General features: G+C 42.6%; 2 protein-coding genes across 2 annotated transcripts; both read right to left on the bottom strand.

Moving 5' to 3' along the window:
• Window positions 1-8,292: 8,292 nt before the first annotated feature.
• On the bottom strand, window positions 8,293-11,145 carry LOC137889645 (keratin, type I cytoskeletal 18-like). Its single transcript, XM_068733602.1, has 7 exons — window positions 10,645-11,145; window positions 9,998-10,080; window positions 9,759-9,915; window positions 9,405-9,569; window positions 9,186-9,311; window positions 8,865-9,088; window positions 8,293-8,476 (listed from the first exon to the last, which is right to left on the bottom strand). The coding sequence occupies exons 1-7, from the start codon at window positions 11,062-11,064 to the stop codon at window positions 8,347-8,349; spliced, it is 1,305 nt and encodes a 434-aa protein (XP_068589703.1). The 5' UTR covers window positions 11,065-11,145; the 3' UTR covers window positions 8,293-8,346.
• A 2,122-nt stretch (window positions 11,146-13,267) lies between these two features.
• On the bottom strand, window positions 13,268-19,436 carry krt18a.1 (keratin 18a, tandem duplicate 1). Its single transcript, XM_068732650.1, has 7 exons — window positions 18,873-19,436; window positions 16,742-16,824; window positions 16,123-16,279; window positions 14,625-14,789; window positions 14,406-14,531; window positions 13,973-14,193; window positions 13,268-13,860 (listed from the first exon to the last, which is right to left on the bottom strand). The coding sequence occupies exons 1-7, from the start codon at window positions 19,308-19,310 to the stop codon at window positions 13,746-13,748; spliced, it is 1,305 nt and encodes a 434-aa protein (XP_068588751.1). The 5' UTR covers window positions 19,311-19,436; the 3' UTR covers window positions 13,268-13,745.
• Between the last annotated feature and the right edge of the window lie 321 nt (window positions 19,437-19,757).

The raw sequence follows: 19,757 nt of genomic DNA, 5'->3' as shown, positions 1-19,757 counted from the left end.
CTAAAATAGTAGTAGAACGGACATCAAGCTGTTTTCCATGGTCGTTTGACTTGTGCAAAAGAAAATGCCGATTGTTGTTAGTTGTTATGGTGAGAGCACACATCAGTAAAGTGTTGTAGCATCTCGTCAGGGAAGAGAGCCGACGCAGCTATGGAGATGGCCCTGAAGTCGGTTTAGTTTATACGCAAGTTAGCCAGGTACAAAGGTCCCAATGGCAACGGTACACATTCAAAATGGCCGCCGCTCCGACCATCCTGCTCTGTCCATTTGAATGGGAACGTCCTTTCTACTCGGACTCTGTTGCTATGGCTGCAGCATACAATTTGACAGAGCTCTTTCGTCACTGTGTCACCGTGGCAACCGAGTAAACAGAGAGCAACAGTATCCCTGAATGGCCCTAACCTTTGCCCCACAACTGTACAACCATCAGCAAGTAAGATGGAATTGCTATTCGTTTTCTCTCCGGGTCTTTGAGCTTGTTCCCACTCAGTAGACACCCAAGTACCCCCCAAAACATTCAGGGTAGACAATGATGTCCTGAGAATATATGAGCAAGTAAAAGGTTTGAAAGAGATTTTCTTCATGAGAGGAATGCGGGGCAAGACCAAGGACTTTTACTAAGAACAACAAACAATGAGCTGCTCAGAGTGTTTTAATGCAACAACCTACTCTCTAATCTCTCTTGACCGCCAACTACATGAAAACACCACATAATTTTGCTCAGGTGCTTTGTCACAGTGACATGGGAACCGATTTGGGATTTTTCTGTTGGGTAACTGGGTGCATATCTTCCCTGTATTTAGAGCTAGAGTTGGTTATTTTCTTCGAAACCATTTTTTGGTAATGTTTGTTAAAATTACCATTACATCCCGACAGCATTAAATACAATCAAATGCTCTGACCGAAAAAAAAAAAGCTAAATTATCTGTTTCTATGTTTGGGTAGTCAGTGTTGCTGAGGTCAAGTCTTGCCTATCATCGAATCATCTATTTAAAAAAAAAAAGGTCATTGATCCCCTTCTTTTTAATCTTTAAACAACATGTTTGTCCAAGATACTTGTGTCTATCTTTTAGCTGTTGCCTCACAATAATCGACAACCTGTTTGCTGTGTGTTTGTGTGTGGACTGTCCGTATTACTGAAACTAAGAGGAGGAGATCTGTGGAGAGACACGGTTTCTTGGCCCGCCTGCTTTTGTTGTTGTAAATCAGAACTTTTGGTCCCGATTCCATTTTTGCCCCATTGGGGCAATCTACAGACTGAAGGGAATGTCAAGTCAAGCTGCAAACGGTGGTGCCGCAGATTTAGATGTCTACACGGTGTTTTATTCACGCACACTAAGGAGATTGATTGAAAGCACATGAGTTATGTTCTGTTTTTTATTAACAGTATTATAAATAGACTAGAATAGGTTATATATCATGATCTATTGGGATAAACGAAGCAATTTTATGTTAAGTCAGAAATGCAGCTCCCCCTAGACCGAATGGAATGATCCTTTGTTTCATAACCAATGGAATCGGGTTCCTCAGATCGAATTGTCCACTATTTGGGATCACCAGCATTTAACAGCCCCATGTGAAGACTGAAGGACAACAAGGAGAGAGACCACGACCCCACTACACACTAACATTGTGATCTGCATAGCTTTTGTATGTTTGTCGACTAGATTTATTTTGCCCGTAAATAAAATCTATGTTCTTTATCTTTGTTTGGCAGTGTGCCTCCAAGTAGGTTGGTCGGTCCACCACTTTAGTCCAGACTGAAATACCTCAACAACTACTGGATGGATTGCCATGACATTTGGTACATGTTTTCCTCGGGTTTGTTAAAACGTTGGGGATCCTTTGGTTTCATCTAGCGCCATCATCAGGGGAAAATTTTGATTACTTCAATTCTTTGGTTTAAGACCAAATACCTGAAAACCAACGACATTCCCATCAGACTAAGATGTACTTTGATATTGATTTGCAAATGTCAGCATGCAAACATGCACACTAAGACAATGAACAAGGTCAACGTTATCACAGAAAGACAAACTCACAGAAATACATCTAATCAAATTGTTTGGGCTAACAAGTATGCAAATCACCACTTACTTACACATAAAGAAGAACAGCATCATCTTACAAGGCCACCTGGAGTAAGTTCAATATTCACTCTCCATGTGGCTCTGGGTTGGTTTTCACCAATACAATATAATGTTGATCTTTTGCATGCTAATGCTCAACATAAACAGGAGCCAATCTGTTTTGCGTAGTGCAGGTAATGTTCACATCAGGCTGGAGAACCAAAGCAATGAGCTAAAACCGGGTATAAACTGTGTATTTGGTAGTTAATTCTTTGTTTTAAGCAAATAAGCACATACAATTATATCGCTACCGTATTAGGAATTTTACAATTTACAGTATTTATATTTGGATATTTGATGGGCCAATCAGTGCATACATTAAGTTATTTAGTGCTTATCTATTCTCATTTTTTATTCACAAGACAGAATGGAGCTGAATATGACACGTTCCCATGCAACCAAACTGCATTCTCAATTAAGTTTTGGGGGAAATGTATTTTCTCAGGGATTACGGTTGCAGTTTTAAAAATGTGGTTAAAGAAAAACAAACAAAACTACTTGGTTAGGTTTAGTTATAAAAAGAAAACAGGGTTTGGATTAAAATAAGTATGTTTGTTACAGCTGTCTCCTGGGTGAAAGTCCTGTGTTTGTTTGAGCCATCCATCCACCCCAACATGTGGGCTTTCACGGACTATGATTAGAAACATATTTGTCATAAAGAAACGCAATCCGGTAGAAAAAAAACATTTACCTCAAAGTGTAAATGACAATGCAGTTTTGTTGTAGTGGAACATTTTTAGGAGATCAGGGTGGACATAAAAAACAAAGTTGGAAAAGTTTAGTTCCCAAAGTCACACCCCTTGTCTTCCTCATTCTCACTCTCTGCCTCATCTACTAAGATTTAGATTTCATGTGGGGAAACAAGACAAAGCTTCGTCAAGATTATGTTACACCGGCCTTTTGTATCACAGCTCAGGGCATGAAGATGAAGCATGCAGGTGTGCCTGTGTGTGTGTCTTTGAACTGCGTGTATGTGTGTGTATATGTGACCATGCGTCACCCCTCATGGGCATGCTGGAATTATGGTCATTCCAACCTTTGCAGCTCTTTGTACACAGACTCTCCCTTCCTGTGATGGAAATTCCTCCCGTCAAAAAAACAAATTCTCCCAAACCATCTCTATATTTAGAACTCCCTCTCGAACAGCATCCTGCAGTAAGTGCATTGACTTTGATAAAGATAATTGATAAAGAAACAAAGAAGTCTGTACAAATGGCCATGGCTGTTATGAAAATAATGGTTTTAATTTATTTCATTTCTTCAACCCCACTTTATTGTCCTCAGTTGGCATCATGAGCATTTTTGAATTATTAAAAAATCACAGAGTTCCTACCCTGTAAAAAGACATTCTATTTTTTATCATTTTTATTTATTTTAGAGAGGATATGAGAGAGGGTCACATGTCCCTACCAATGTTTTGGGAGGGCAGAATTGGTTGGTAGACAGAATTGTCTACCAACATTTAAGCAGACTCATTGTCATCGCAGTGAAGTCATATCAGGTCATTTTGACATGCCCTGAGGGGTTAGGCCTAACTTTACTTTATGGATTGCATAATATGCCCCTGAAAGCATGTAAAGGGAACCCAGCTAATATTGAAATTAATGACAGATGTGTGTGCTTGCAACCAATTACCGAACAGTAGTTTTAAAATGTCTAAAAGAAAGAATATCATTTCCGAACAAGAAATAGCAGAAAACCAAGGAAGGAAAAGAAATAAAAACAAGGTTTACAAAAACAACGCTCTGCACTGCTTTCATACACTGCATCATACCTCATTTACATAGAGCTGGACTCCGTCAACAGAAGCTGCTTAAGATCTTTTCTAAAAGAATCTGAAATTATAGTTTAAGATATTTTTACTGCATAAAAGTCTGTAGAAGTCTGTAGAAGTCTGCAAATCTATTAGGCAAGGAATTAGGCACGTGTCCATCAACTGGTTTAAAGCGAATCAACTCGGCTATGTCATAGTTTTATTAGAAGTTGGAGTTTGTTTCAAACAGGCAATTTTTAATTGTTCTTTCATGTTAGCTTGTATTGATCATGCTGTCCAGAGACAAAAACAACATGAAACAGCTGATCAGTCATGTGTGATAAATGTTCGCTGGGTCAGACTTTAGTCGGCAAAGGCGTTTCCATAATCCACTTATCATCAACTCCTCATCAAGACCACTACAAGTGAGCGTAAGGACTGTGTGGAAACAATTGTGGAAGTTTGATTGATTTATGTAACCTATGTACTTAACCGCGTATGTAAGCTACCTAACAAGCATGACAAATGTACTCATTTAGACTTAAACCAGAATGTTTTCCTAAACCTAGTAGTTTAGTTGCTCAAACAGGTTCTACACTGAAGGGGCTCTATTTTTACTTAGTTGACTTTTTATTTTCAGTTTTTTTTCTTATTAATATAATTTTCATTTTTGAGTCTCAGTTTGGTTATGTTTAAGGAACAAAAGAAAAACAAACATAACCTATAGGCTACATTTACACATGCAGTGTCTAATGTGTGCCTGGGTCGGCTGCAAATTGCATATTTGGCTATGGACACCTGGGTGCTTGTTTCTGCCACACCCAGGTGTAAATAACCACATTGGCTATTCCGCCCAGATGCAAATAGTATTGTTGGCAGTTCCTCTGTCCTTTGTGTCCTTTGACCACAGTATCATGAATCGGTGACGTAGCATACTCTCGTGTTATCCTGTATGGATTGGTGCTACAAGCCCGTATCAGCTGTGCCCTGATCTGCATGACAGTTGAACAGAAATCTGTTATCACACTGTATCCTCAAAACTTCTCTATCATTTAACAAAGCAGCACACACGCAGTTTTAATCATTTACCCTTTGCTCTGGAATGTGAGTTAGTTACTCATTGAAAAAAAAATGCCAAGGTTCATGAAACCACTGGGGATAACCAAAATTCGAAAAAGGCAGCTTGTCCGAAAGGAAAAGACGAACGCTGCTCTGTCACGAAGATGAAGCATTTAACTCGTTGAACTCAGCTTCGGCATGTTCTTTCTGCAGCAGTTGTTTCAGGCCTGGTTCATCGCACCGCTGTATTTTTAGCAGAGCCGTAGCCGGTAATTATTTCGCTCCTTGTGGGTGTACGGCCTGCGACTTTCTGGTCACAGAGTTCTTTTTCGGTTAGTTTCCACAGAAAACCAGACAAATGAGTCATTCGTCGGGTTCAGCCAACTCAGCTTCAGTTTGGGTTTGGATTTCCATTTCTCTCTCTCTCCCTCTCTGTCTCTCTCTCTGTCTCTCTCTCTCTCCTGCCCACTCTACAGGACTGGAAAATGAAAATGGGGAGAGAAACCGGTGGCTGGATGGCACACTGCCCAGTTCTGTTCTTACTTAATCTGCCCCCTGCGCCTCCTCCTCCTCCTCCTCCTCCACATCTCTTGCTCTCTGTTTTGCCACCTTTCATCCTTCACTCTCTTTCAGTTTCTTCCTCCCCCCCCCCCCCCCCCCCCCCCATTCACCTCTCCACTGCCCGGGAATTCCACCCCTCTTACGCACATTGGTAGCTCAAAATACTGGCGAGACTTCCAGTAACTGTAAAAAAAGAAAGTTTTGTGTTCCCAGAAGTCATTTCAGGTGAAATCTTTAGTATCTTTACTACTCTGTCATGTTCTGTGATGTTGCAACAGGCCAAAGATCTCATTTTGACGAGTTGAGATAATTTACTAGCCACCATTTGGCTTTTGATTGCAGCCTTTGATTGGGAACACTTCCTGTGGTTGAGTGTTTATTCTGACAATCAGAGGGAATCTCCTGCAGCTTTTTTTAGTGATTTGTTTTTTTCTCTCTCCCTTCACTGCCTCCATTTCTCTCCACTAACTTTACCCTTATTTTATCCTGCCCTTCGGTCTGGGTGTCCTCACGTCTCCCAAACTTGTCCTTAGACACAAAAACACACACACCACACCCTTCTCCATCCACCACTGCTCCCTCAACCCCCCCTCCCCCCCTGTTTTGCTCCCAGTGGGAGCACTGGTCTGACTCACACCCGACACACCTAACAGATGTGTGGAGTAGAGGGGAACATCAAGAATGTGTGTTTATGTGCGACAGAACGAGAGAGAGTGAGAGATGATTTACGGTTTATCTATGCTAAGCCTGTAAAGTATTTTACTGGGGGAAAAGGGAGAATGAGATGAAACAGTGGCCTCTGACTCAGTTCTGAATGAGCTCCTACGCTCCAGCTAAAACTGTTTATCTATACTCATGATAGCTGCTGATAAACCTTTACAGGCCTCTTCTCGTTAACGTTAAATAAAAGGATCTAAATTTGAAAAAGGAGGCGGTTCGGATGATGCAATGCGCCTGCAACACTTAGTATGTGGAGTTCATGTCAAATTTATTCAGAATTTTCTTTTTGGGGCGGGGGGGGGCAACATTTCTCTCGACATTGACTTAGTTTAGTTTAATTTAGTTTTGTCACGTAACTTACGTAATGCTGTTTACGCAACGCCGTTTACGTAACAAACTTACTTATTTTTACACAAACCACGATTTTTCCCTAAATCTAACGAAGTATTTTTTTTTCCAAAAGTAAGTAAACCTACGTTCAAATTTTATTTTGAAAAGGGAGACTGAATGCGTGTAAAACCTACACGCCGTCCCTGCAACGTTCAAAACTGGAGGGGTACCTAGGGTCATAGTTTGAAGCGTAGGGCCACTGATCAAACGTCGGTACTTGACAAGTTGGGAGTGAAAACACATTTGCCAATAAGCCATAACGAAAATGCTGAGTGAATGCTGGAGCTGTTTTTAGCCTCGTTGCAGCATCCAGTTTTACTTGGGTTGCTTCGACTCTTTAGTGATTAATGACAAAGCAAAGTGAACCCTCAGAGGGCCTCCTCTCTCCATGCAGAGAGAAAGGTATTGTTTAGCCAGTTCTCTGAGGGGACCGAGGAATTACAGGCATTAAGCAGAGACATGCACTGGTGTCCTCTGTCCTATCTCATCTATCTCCTGTATCCGTCAGTCCAGAGTCCCCTTCTTTTCTATTCTTTCTCTGAATTCCCTGTCTCTCTGGGCTAGTCTGCCCAGCCTCTGTCTGGCTGAAGAGGGTGGCAGAGCCAAAGCTGCAACAAAGGCTCAGAGTGTTAGGGACGACAGCTTTACGACTTCACCCACAACAACTGACAGTGAGACTGACACACACACACACACACACACACACACACACACACACACACACACACACACACACACACACACACACACACACACACACACACATACACACACACACACACACACACTTTACATAACAGCCGTAGGGAAACTGGCACAAATTAGGAAACTTTTACTTGTTGTCAAATGCAGTTGGGAAACCAATTTTGAAACAGATCTGGCAGAATGATAAATGAGGCTGTCTGTGGAATGTTGCAATTGAATATTTAAAAAAAAACATGACATTGTGATGATGAATAGTGGATTGATTGCTAAAGGTTGAGTTCAAGCACATAAGCTGTCCAAAAATGTCCCAGCCAATTACCCAAATCTGTTGCTCCCCACAACTTATGATTAAGTTATGCAGCGATTCATCCGAGACCAAAAGAGGTCGTATCACACAGGAACCAGTCTGACTAATGTGAACATAAATAAACAGAAAACAGAGACAAAGCACTGCTTGGACAAGGCATGGGAATAGGGGCCTCCTGGCTTTTACGAGACAGGGCTTAGGAACTGCAGGTCAGAATGTGAATTTCTCAGAAGCTGGAAGAATTTCCCGCACAAACAGCAGACTTGGGTGTGTGTGGGGGAAGGGAGGGGGGGGGGGGGGGGGGGGGGGGGGGGCAGCCATTAGTGTTTTATGTGCATAATGGGGAAGTCAACTTACTGTATGTGTGCAAGTTGAAGTTGTAGAATGATATAGGATCATTTTCAGCTTCTATATTTCTGTGTTTCATTATCACATTCTAAAAGTCTGTAACTGATATACTAGTTTAAGGTGTATTATAAAAAATAACAACATTTGCTCTCTTTTCTTTAGGGTTAGATGAGAAGATTGATTGGTTAGCGTAGCTTAGTATAAAGACTGGAAGGGGAACAGCTGTCTTGACTGAAGTGGTTTTGTTACATTTTGTGACATTTTGTAATGATTGTTTGCTCCTCAACACAAAGCTTAAAAAAAACAGTCAGACAGAATGGTATTCTTCATATTCATTTTATTTTTGCTACAAAGGGGTCCCCCCAAATCAGTTTTTAATCACCAGCAACCTTTTCACTGGATTTGATGTCCTTGCTCTCTGATACCACTTTGCCATCCACCAGAGTCTGAGTGACTGTCACCACTTTGGTCTGGACCTTCTTTGAATTAACTGCATCCTCTAGACTGTAAAAGTGAACAAAACAGCAAAATCAATACAAGGTTGTTTATTTGTAATGAGTAAAACTAAAAGTAGTACTCGTAATTAGATCCTTTATGACACTATTTTTGCATCAAATATATACTGGTTCTTCAGCTTATCTGGTCTATCCACATACAATTTAGCAGTTGAAATTAGAGCCATGGGAAGAGTTTTGATGGATGAACTACTACTTTCCATATCAGCGTCCCTCCATGTTTGCATGCAGCTAATTTGAATCAACTTTGCAAAAGCCTCCCCGAGATGACCAAAGCTGTAATATCCTTCAGCTCACAATGCAGAGCAATGCATGTTTGGCTTATAGCAAAGGTATGAACGAGCAGGTTTTTTTTCCCGTTTCTTCCTCATACTCACGTAAAGTCTGATTCGCCGTCCAGCAGCCTCCTGTACTCGGCGATCTCAGTCTCCAGTTTCACCTTGATGTTGAGCAGGTGCTCGTACTCCCTTGTGCTGTGTTGGATGTCGGTGCGGATGCGAGTGAGCTCCTCCTGCAGCCTCAGGATGATCACGTTGTATTTCTCCACCTCCATGTTGTAGCGCATCTCGATGTCACGCAGGGTGGCCTCCAGGGACGCTTTCTGTCAAGAGGCGAAGAAAAAGCGTGTTCGATTGATGCACGGAATGACATATCTGTATGATAATTATGCCCTGATCACTGAGCACAAATGTTCTTACCAGACTAAGTGCGGACTGCATTTCAATGTCCATTGCCTGATACTTCCTCCTAGTATCTGACATCACAGTCATGGCTTCCTTCAGAGCTGTTGAGCTCTCAGTCACTTGGACCTGCACCTCTGTGATCTGGACACAAGATAAAATACTAATAGTACATAGAATAGGTACTTAACAAACAGAGCTTGTTAACCTAAAGAAATCTTGGCATTGACGAATTACCTGAGAATCATGCCACATTTTAAGCTCCTCCTGGTTCTTCAGGGCTATCTTCTCATACTTGGCCCTCATCTCCTCCATGATCTTGGCCAGGTCCTGTCCTTTAGGAGCGTCAACATCCACACGGACGCCAACCTGGGTGATCTGGGCATGCAATTCAGCAACATCCTGTTGAGGGGGGGAAATAGTCAGGGAGTGATTTCCTGAACAAGGTTGGAGGGGTTATCCGGTGCAAGGAGGTTAAGGGAAAAAACTGATTGCCATAATGTCTCTTTGAATTGCTATTCCATCGTTTAGTTGGATTAAGCCAAATGCAGTTGTCGTCAACACAAATAATTTCTGACCAGTGTCCCTTACCACTTTGTGGTTGTTCCCCAGGTTGATCAACTCTTCCTTCAGAGACTCGATGTCGCTCTCCAGGTGCAGGCGAATAACGTTGGTGTCATCCAGAAGCTTCTTCAGTCTGCCCACATCGGCCTCCACCGTCTGACGCATGGACATCTCATACTCCATCCTGACAAATCAAACCGCTTATCAGATACGTTCACACCGGATGGAAAGCTTGTTTCATTTTGGATGGAAAGCTGAACACTCACTTCATTCTGAAGTCTTCAGAAGCTAGGCTTGCGTTGTTGAGAGCGATAGCAAGATGCGCATTGCCCTTGATCATGTCAAATATCTGGAAGAAATTAAATTGCTTTTGAAATTTTCAGTGTGTAGAATGCAAACAAACTGCAGTGGCACTCTATCCTCCCACAATCAATTTAATGGACTGCAAATTTTAACTTTCACTTTGTTATATTGTGCATATTAAAGATTTGCCTTTGATAGCATGCTCTAAGTCATAAAAGAACAAAGGGGGTTATCTCTTATAGCTCGACACTGAGGTGAAGATAAGAGTGTGAATAGATGTAATAAATATTGCGAAATCAGTCTGAGATATCCATGAACTCTCAATGCCAAACCCATCATGTATGATAATAAAAAAGTGCCTCAGGCTGGAATGGCTTTTGCTTCAAGATCATGTGACAATTTCAAGGGAGCAAGTGGTCATAGCATTGAGATCTTGGTCAATTAAAAGTTCCACCACTTACACATGGATTTTGGGCACCAGTGTGAAATGACCAGAACACCTCAGGAGACCCAGATTTATCTCTCGAACTATGTGGTGAGGTAGAATATAAAGAAACCTTTTTGCTTTCAATTAATGATTCGCAACAAGTATCATTAAAGATTGACTCACCTTGGCCCTCAGCTTCATGATGGTTGCATTGTACTTGCTGAAGTCCCTCCCCTCCATGGGGCCTTTCTTCTCTTCGGTCTCCCTGATCTTGATCTCCAGAATGCCTTTGGCCTTCTCCAGACTCCTCACCGTCTCCAGATAGCTGGCCAGCCGGTCGTTCAAGTGCTGCATGGTGGTCTTCTCGTTCGTGATGGCCAGGGTTCCAGAGGTGGACCCAGAGGACAAGGACTGGTAGTCATACCCACCCCCGAAGCTACTGCCAACCCGATTGCCGTACGCCGTGGAGATCCTAATCCCATGGCCACCCGCCCCGCCGCTGACACTGTGGGCGTAGGACCTGTCCATCTGTAGGGGTCTGGGAGTGGATGTCGAATGGACACCAACAATTTGAGAACTCTGGCGTCTGATCATGGGCTCCATCGCTAACAGAAGTGTGCTGATCAATCAGAGGGAGAAGCCGTGTGTCCTGGCGCAAAGAGGTTTGGCAGCTGAGAGGACGGAGGTGAATCTTTGGGTCTTATATATCACTCTGAAAGGCAATATTCCGTCCTGCCACTCCTCCCCTATCTATATTACATTTGTACCTTTAGTCCTCTAGCTTAGACTTTGTCCCCAAAACACCCACTGTGAACAAATCAGTCAGAGGCAAAACAGTACACTGACATTTTCATATCAATAATGTGTAGTAAATAAGCTGTATCTATAGTAACCATGATAAACAGCAGCTTAAAGCATAAGGCTGACAATGCTAAATATTGATCTTATTGTCAGCAGATTCCATGAAAAGACTAACAAAGAAATGATCCTACTATATAACAAGTATTGACTGTGTATTAAAAGCCTGATACATCTTATTCCTCTGTGCCATAGAGCTTGATTGTTTTCCAAAAACATTTAAAAACACATCAATGAGTCACACTGGGTAACGTGTTCCTTCATTATACTATATTTGTGCAATTTTAAGTAAATCATACAGCATTGTGATGCTGTTAATACTCACCTGGGTCTTCATTACAGAAAAATATCTTAACTGCTTGTCTTTTCTTAACATATGTTTCAAAGATAGGAAAAGTCCTAGCTTACTATTACAGAATCAATCCATAAAGTCAAGGCGGTGTCCTGCAAAGGCCATTCTTCAATTGGCACTCATCCTGTCATGCCTGTATCTATGTTGAGGATATTCATCCAACCGCCTGTATCTTTGATCAGAATGGACTGGTGAGCTACTCCAGATGGACAAGCAATGATACCAATGCAGTGACGTGCGATGAGGCACTGACACTTTCAGAGTCAAATTTACAAATATATGAACCCAATAGAGTAGCTTAATGATATCCTAAATTAGGATTCCTAACTTGTTCTACGATAAGAGAGGACTTTTCCTAGATGCAGTTAGGAAACATGTTAGAAAGTATTGAGGGATGGACTGGTTTTTTTTCATGGAATTTGTGGACAATAAGTGAAATATAGAATTACACCGGCCTGATCCTTTAACTGAATGGGTTACATTGGTACATACTATTTCTAAAGAATAACAGCAGTAATAAATAAGGCCTATAAAATGATTGTGCAGCGGTTTATGATGGTATGGGAATGTATTTTACAACCTTTGAAAGTTGTCAGGGCAACAATCATTTCCTCTCCTTCATCTCTACGATCGCGGTATAAGCAGCAGAATTACCCCGGTCAGGTTACAAAATAATCCAGCAGGAATGTGCACTTGCGTGTACTTCTACACTGTGATCCCGCATTTGCACTCTTTCCCATTCTGGCAAAGCGGCGTTCTCATTGACACAGGGTGTTAACCCAACAGTAAGATATCCTTTGATAATTGTGGTACAGTGGTTGTAAAGGTAGCAGTACAACTTTCAAAGTGGGGAGGAAACAGACTGCAAGCTAAAGTGACCAGAATGAATGACCTAATGCTCATCATACATGAACTCTGGGGCTTGATTTAGTCTCAGATTTGTCCTAGTGAAAAGGAAGTAGGAGCGTCTTTAGCTTCTGTACTGGGACGTATTCCACTGTGAAATGTTTGAGCCGTGTATACAGTTAAAACAGCAATTTATATTAAAACCTTTGCGTATGATTGGACCACTAAAAAGTGGGCGGGCTTAGAATGTAGCGCGACACGCAGCTATAGAGGACTGCTGCACCACACACACACACCTCCCTTGATGCTAAATGTTACATAAATATATTGATGGATGGATGGTACATCATTGATTGAAATTGGTTGGTACTAGCTTACGTAAGCACACGTCATATTTCATACATGACTGGATTTATACAATAAATACATTTTTTGGTAGTTTTTTTTTGCATATATTATTAAATAAGTGCACAATATGACAGGGGATGTGATCTAGAGGGTTAAAAATATTTTTTTTAATTTGTTTGTCATTTATTTGTAGTTTAGACACCAGCCAAGATTTCAGTGTTTCACACATTTTATTCTCAAGAATTCACATATTGCTATTGGGAGTAAATGCTGTTATCATTCCTGTCACTATCTTCTGTCTTATGTTAGATTTATTCGTGTTAAAGACATGATCACATAATCTGATTTATCTGACCTAACTCATTTTTAGTTTCAAACAACAACACCATGTTCACACCGAGATAAATTTCTGAAATGGACTTTATTGATATGTGGGAACATCACAGTGTAACAGGCAGATTTAACTGGACAGAAAGAAACCAAAGATGATGACACGTAAAGCATGTTTGGCATTTATTTGGACTATTTAATTACTTTGAAATATTCAATCACTTCAATTAGTTTCGCTCTGGGAGAAAAAAAAAGAAGAAGCTCAAAGCTCTCCAATTCTGAACTTTTGTTAAGCATCTGCGGGTGAAGACACAAACTCATAAATAAATCATGATGAAATAAATAAAAGATGATTCAGTTTTCCTCTGATCCAGTTTTATTTCATCGGCCCGTGGAAAAGCTGTACACCCATGAAGTCAAACAAATTGCAGCATCAGCGCTTAGTGCTCTGAGACTAAGAAGGAAGGAGATAAATTGTGGCCAATCATATGTGAGTGTTAGGATGCAGTGACGGTGATTGATGGGAGTGTCAGGCGGTTGCTTCCGGGATTCAAAGGTTCTTGGTTTCTGTGCTGGAGGACACCACCTTGCCGTCCACCACGGTCTGTGTGACGGTCATCACTTTGGTCTTCACTGTCTTCTGGTTCTCCAGAGCGTCCTGGAGCCTGAACGGAAACATCAAGAACAAAATTGTCAGGTTGTTCCTGTAGAAGGATTCAATAGTTTGCCTTCTGAAGGGTTGGTTTTGACAACTCTGTCATAAGATTTATTACGTACGTGAAGTCTTCCCCGTCCAGCAGACGTCTGTACGTGGCGATCTCAGCCTCCAGCTTCATCTTGAGGTTGAGCAGTCTCTCGTATTCCTGCGTCTGCTGCTGGATGTTGTTGCGCAGCTGCGTGAGCTCGGCCTCCAGGCCCAGGAGGATGGTGTTGAGGGCCTCGATCTCCATGTTGTAGCGCATCTCTGTGTCCCTCAGTGTGCCCTCCAGAGAGGCTTTCTGTGAGAATAGGCAAGGGGAAAGGAAAGAAGGGGTTAAAGTGATTCATAGTGAACACAACTCGCTGAAGACAGCTCCATAGCGAGGGGTCACCGGAGTGTAAAGCTTGTGTCAACAGAGTCGTTGTGAGAGCCTTGAAGTGAGAGTGCTGAGTTGGCCGTTGCAGCGTGCGTTGGGGTAAATGAAGTGTGTGCTGACTGAGTGCTTCTCACCATGTTCCTCTGTGACTCCAGCTCGATCTCCATGGTTTGCACCTGTCTGCGCAGGTCGTTCACCTCTGTCTGGGCCCCCTTCAGGGCCTCTGTGTTCTGGCTGACCTGGGTTTGCACTTCCGTTATCTGAAATAAGGATTGAGATTAAAGAAATACGTATAATTTTAAGACCACACTAATGGGACTTTGCACGTGATAGTTCCCTTGTTAATCGTTTACCTGAGATTCGTGCCATGTTTTGAGTTCTTCCTGGTTCTGCAGAGCCATCTTCTCGTACTTGGCCCTTATTTCTTTCATGATCTCAGACAGGTCTTGTCCTTTAGCGGCGTCGACATCCACGTGGACTCCTGACTGAGCGATCTGGTTGCGAATCTCCATGACTTCCTACAGAAATAAATGTGGATAGGAGAGTTCAAAGACAAAATCACAGATCTAGTGCACTCACTCCCAACTCCAATACGGCAGCTTTTTCAGTAGTCCTACACCTCAAACTATGACGCACTACGTGGTCATTATTATAGCCAGAGTAAAGGAGGAAGTCAGGTTACGTAGTATAAAGAGCGACAGGAGATTGCTGTTTGTGCCCTGTCTAAAACTAAAAGTTTATGTTCTTTTAAGTTATGCAACAACACTACATCCTGTACATAATTTGGCCAATTTAAGTATGTTACATATGTTAAGTGCGTGTGGGAATCAAGACTTGTTTTTATTGAGCTGTGACTTAGCTCTGTCTTCTAGCCTTTTCCAACTATAATCACGTTATGGTTAGGTAAATATACAGGGGGTGCATCTTAACCTCTGTCTGGGGTCACACAGTAATTCTATAAACTAATGGTTGCATTTTGGCTTATGCACTTAAATGCTAGTTATTTGAATTCTTTGGTGTTCTCTCCGTTGCCAAATATGGACGGGGACCATTTTTTTTTTACGATGAGGCTTCCCACAAAATTCACATAAAAGACATTTCAGATTTCCTAACGAACCTCCCTCTTCCCACTGTCGTTTACTCCAGCTTGCATTCAGGAGCGCCCTGCGGTTGAGTACATGTCGCCTGCAGTCGTGGCGTTACACACACAGTGATGATGTTGGAGGGGATTATGAAGAGGTAAGCAAATATTTATTCAAGGCTTCTGAAAGGCGTGGCTGCTTGCTGACATGATGTCCATAGGTCTTTTAAATTAGGCTTTTGTTTGGATTTCATTAGACTTTGTTGAAAGCAGGACTTAAAATGTCAACATCGAAGGCAGCATGAATACAAGCTTTGACTTTCATTGACAAAATGTACGAAACCACAGCTTAAGTTTCTATCAAAGGCCCTGGAAACCTTCATCAGGTTGCTATTTTTTCTACATTTCCATTTTCACTGGTTTGAAGTGGGCAGCTGGAAAAACGTGAGTTAATGTGAGTACTAACAATAGCCATGTTCGTTGTTTATAATGATAATTTTGGGGGAGTGGCTTTAGAATGAGGCCTGAAGAGAAGGGCTGTCAGTGTTTGCTGACTTCTAGACTTTAGTGACCCTTTGAGCTAGTGCTGCTAGATGCTTTCATTGGAAAAGAGTTGGCCACACTGGGCTGGGTTTTTTAAGGGTTAAATAATTATTTAAATCTTGCTCACTCTTGCTAGTTGCCAAAGATTACCTACCCTATCTTTAAAGTTTAGCCACATTTTGAATCAACATGACAACAGTTGTGGGGTTGTTTGCCGTCATACTCACATTTTCGTGGTTCTTCTTGAGGTGGATGAGCTCCTCCTTCAGGGTTTCGATCTCGCTCTCCAGGTTCATGCGGCTCATGTTGGTGTCGTCGATGAGCTTCCTCAGCCCGACGATGTCGGCCTCCACGGACTGGCGGATGGCCAGCTCGGACTCATATCTATGGCAGGGCAGTGAGGGTACAGTCAAAGCCTGGTACAGGTGCTCCCATTCCCCTTGTTAAACTTTGTCAACTGTTTAACATAATGACCAATGCTACTGAATGGACCTACACCTGGTCGCCAACGATCTTTTTTTAAGGTATATTTCCATGTTGAAATATATGTGGTAAGTATTTGCTCCATGTTTAAATACTGTATATGCGGTAAGTATTTGCTCCATGTTTAAATACTGTATATGCGGTAAGTATTTGCTCCATGTTTAAATACTGTATATGTGCTAAGTATTTGCTCAGCATACAATATTCAGCACAGCTGTGTTTACCGTGACATTTAAATTACGACACAACTGAAAGGGCTCCGCTGGCTGTGATGCAAAGGTGATGAGTTATGAAGGCGACATTGTGCATGTGTGCCCCGCAGCTCTCTGGCTTAGAGCTTTACAGTCGGCGGTCAGGACTTACTTCACCCTGAAGTCATCAGCCGCCAGGCGAGCGTTGTCGATGTTGAGAATCAGGCGGGCGTTGTCGGTGGTGGCGTCAAACACCTGTTGACAAAAGAAAGAGGGGGGGGATTTAGGTTTGCAAACTGAGGACGGGCAGCACAGACAACCAACAGTATAGAGCTGACAACAAAGTTTCACACTGTTCCTTTGATTAAAGTCAACCAGCTACTTGGAAATATTCTGGGAATTTGATATAAGAAACAAATGCTATTTAAACTGCCTACACTTCATTTTTTAAATTCTGTCTTTTAAATAATTTCTTAAAACCCATTTTTACTAACTGGCTTTTATGTGACGTCGTCTTTTTACTGATTTATTTTACTATTATAATTATTATTTTATTTATTTATTTTTTAAATAAATTTCCATTCTTCGTTTTTTATTTTTATTGTATTGATTGGTTTTATCGTTTCATCTATTGTACGGTTTTATCAGGGTTACAATTTGACCTTAGTTTGTCTTGCTTTGTTAGGCCTCTCTGTTAAGCTTTCTGTTGTTTAACTGCCCTGCTTTGTCTGTCAAAGCACTTTGTAAACTCTGTTTGTAAAGGTGCTACATAAATAAAGTTAATATTATTATTACTTGGTTGAATGTCTTTATTGATATACTGTAAGTAGTAATAGGTTTAGCTTGAGAGGAAAGAGTGCCAATGTCTGTGCAAATGAGGACAGCGCGACAGGGCTCCTTCAGAAAACCAGATGGTTGCAGTATTTGCGTTAGCTGTCACGATACGGCAGATAAGGGCCGGTGAGCGGGTGACATCCAGGTGACAAAGTCCACGAGCCAATCGACGGCTGCCAGGCAGCAACTGTCCCGTCTCCGCCGTGGAACAGGATCTATCCTGTCAGCAGGGCCGAGGCAGGGGATTTGCATGAGGAAGTTGGTGATGGTGGTTGTGTGTGTGTGTGTGCGAGTGTGTGTGTGTGTGTCTGTTAGCATGGGTAGTTGATTGTGTGTGCTTTGCGCTTTGAGTCTGTGTTTTCTCAGATGGGGGCTGAGTGATTTTTGCATCACTCCAAAAGAGAAAACAAATATGAGGCAATTTGAACCCAGGGCTGTTCTCCTTCCCCTTCTGCCCATTTCGTCTGTGTCATCATTTTCAAAAGGAAGGTTTGACGTCAACTTGTCTAAATTTATGCAGCTCCCACAAGGAAAAAGTTCAGAAACTCTCACACACACAGTATTTAGGTGTTGCTCCAGTGGGCCCAACTGGAATGTTCCATTTGGAAACTGCACTTCATTTTCTACAAAGTATAATATAACTTTGAATAAAGAGCATCAGCAGGACAAGGGTCACACAGTCCAGTTCTCTTTCAGTCAATACTGTCTTTTTTTTCTTCCTCTTGCATTCAGTGGGGGAAAAACCCGGCGTAAATAATTAACTAATTTTCCCGGGTCGTGTAATGTCTTCACTTACTTTCAGTTCAAAAAATCTTTTGTGTGTATTTGGGGCGTGACAGGTAAGTGTGAAGTTAGTTACGCTATCAGATTAATTGCTCATAAAAGAAATTCAAGAAAAGCTCCACCTCAGACTATTCGATTCACATTAAGTGAGTTGAGTTTTCCTCCCTCCCTTCCCTTATCACCTTCTATTTAATGTATACACAGTAGCAGTGACTGTACTGAGTGTGTGGTGCCATTGTCCCACCAACAACACACCAGGGTTTGTGTTGCGCTAAACAAAGTGAAAACAGGTAGTTCAAAGTCATGATGTATGTGTGGCCCTTTCAAGTCCCTGGACTCTCTTGTATTTCTCCCTGCTTTCCTGTTTCTCTGACCCCCCTCTGATGCTCCAACATTCCTCCACCATACTGTTTCCGGTCCCACCCCTCGCCCCTTGACCCCCCCCCCCCCGGAGTGGGCAGGCACTGGGCCAAGCAGCACTGATTGGGTTGCATTTAGGTCGGTGGGAACAGAATGTTTGTTTTACACATTTCATGCTCAACCCTACTTGCATCACATCCTTTCAAAACATTCATCATCCCATAAGTCAGCCTGGGTTTCATCTTCTAATTCCCTCCCTTTGGTTGACACTTAACAAATCACCACATGCCTGCTCCCTCCTGTCTGCTCCCCCCCCACCCCCTCACCTTCTTCCTCAGGTCGTCCAGGACGGCCTGGTACTTGCTGTAGTCCCTGAAGTCAGGCCCGCTCTTCTCCAGGGCCTCCTTAATCTTGATCTCCAGCTTGTGGTTGGCCTGCTCCAGGGTCCTCACCGTGTCCAGGTAGCTGGCCAGCCGGTCGTTCAGGTTCTGCATGGCGAACTTCTCATTGCCCATGATGTCGCCGCTGTTCCCGCTCACCTGCACGCTGCTGGAGAAGCCCCCGGCCCCGGAGCCCGCCGCTCCCATGCCGGCTCCCAGCCTGCTGCGGCTGCTCGAGGAGATGCTGATGCGGGTCCCACCGGCCCCGCCGTGGATGGTGGGGGCCCCGTAGACGGGGCCAGAGGAGCGCTGGAAACACATTCCGGGAGTCTTGCTGCTGGTGGAGGAACGCACAGAGTATGTGCTTTGCCTGGAGGTTTTCATCGTGACTGGAGAGTGTGGGACTCAGTGAGAGAGACTGTGAGTTAGAGAGAGAGAGAGAGAGAGAGAGAGCGGCTGGGTAGGCAGAGACAGGAGCTCACAGACACAAGGCAGGAGGAGAGTGGAAGCTGTAACACTATATAAACCTTGTGGGCCCTCAGGTCCGCCCCTAAGAACACTCCCCCTCACCCTGAGTCACCTCCCTTTTTCCACCGGCCTAAACCACGGAACTGCTCACAGCATGCCTTTGTCCTTCACAAGCTTCCAAGAGCCCAATTCTGAGCACTCAATGGAATTCAATAACTTGGAGCTAGACATTTTTATTAGACATGGATAGTGAATATTGCTAGGACTTTACTGATAGGACAGAAAAGTCCAAAAACATAATTTTATCTATTCCAGCAATTCCCTCGAAGATATTAAAAAACAAGAATACCTTTTTTCTTGGCT

The sequence above is a fragment of the Cebidichthys violaceus genome, unplaced genomic scaffold (assembly GCF_023349555.1).
Source record: "Cebidichthys violaceus isolate CVI_PGR_0920_01 unplaced genomic scaffold, fCebVio1.0.p SCAF_6, whole genome shotgun sequence".
Classification (NCBI taxonomy): Eukaryota; Metazoa; Chordata; class Actinopteri; order Perciformes; family Stichaeidae; genus Cebidichthys; species Cebidichthys violaceus.
The sequence above is the reverse complement of the archived record's forward strand: the minus strand, read 5'-3'. Positions and strand labels throughout refer to the sequence as shown.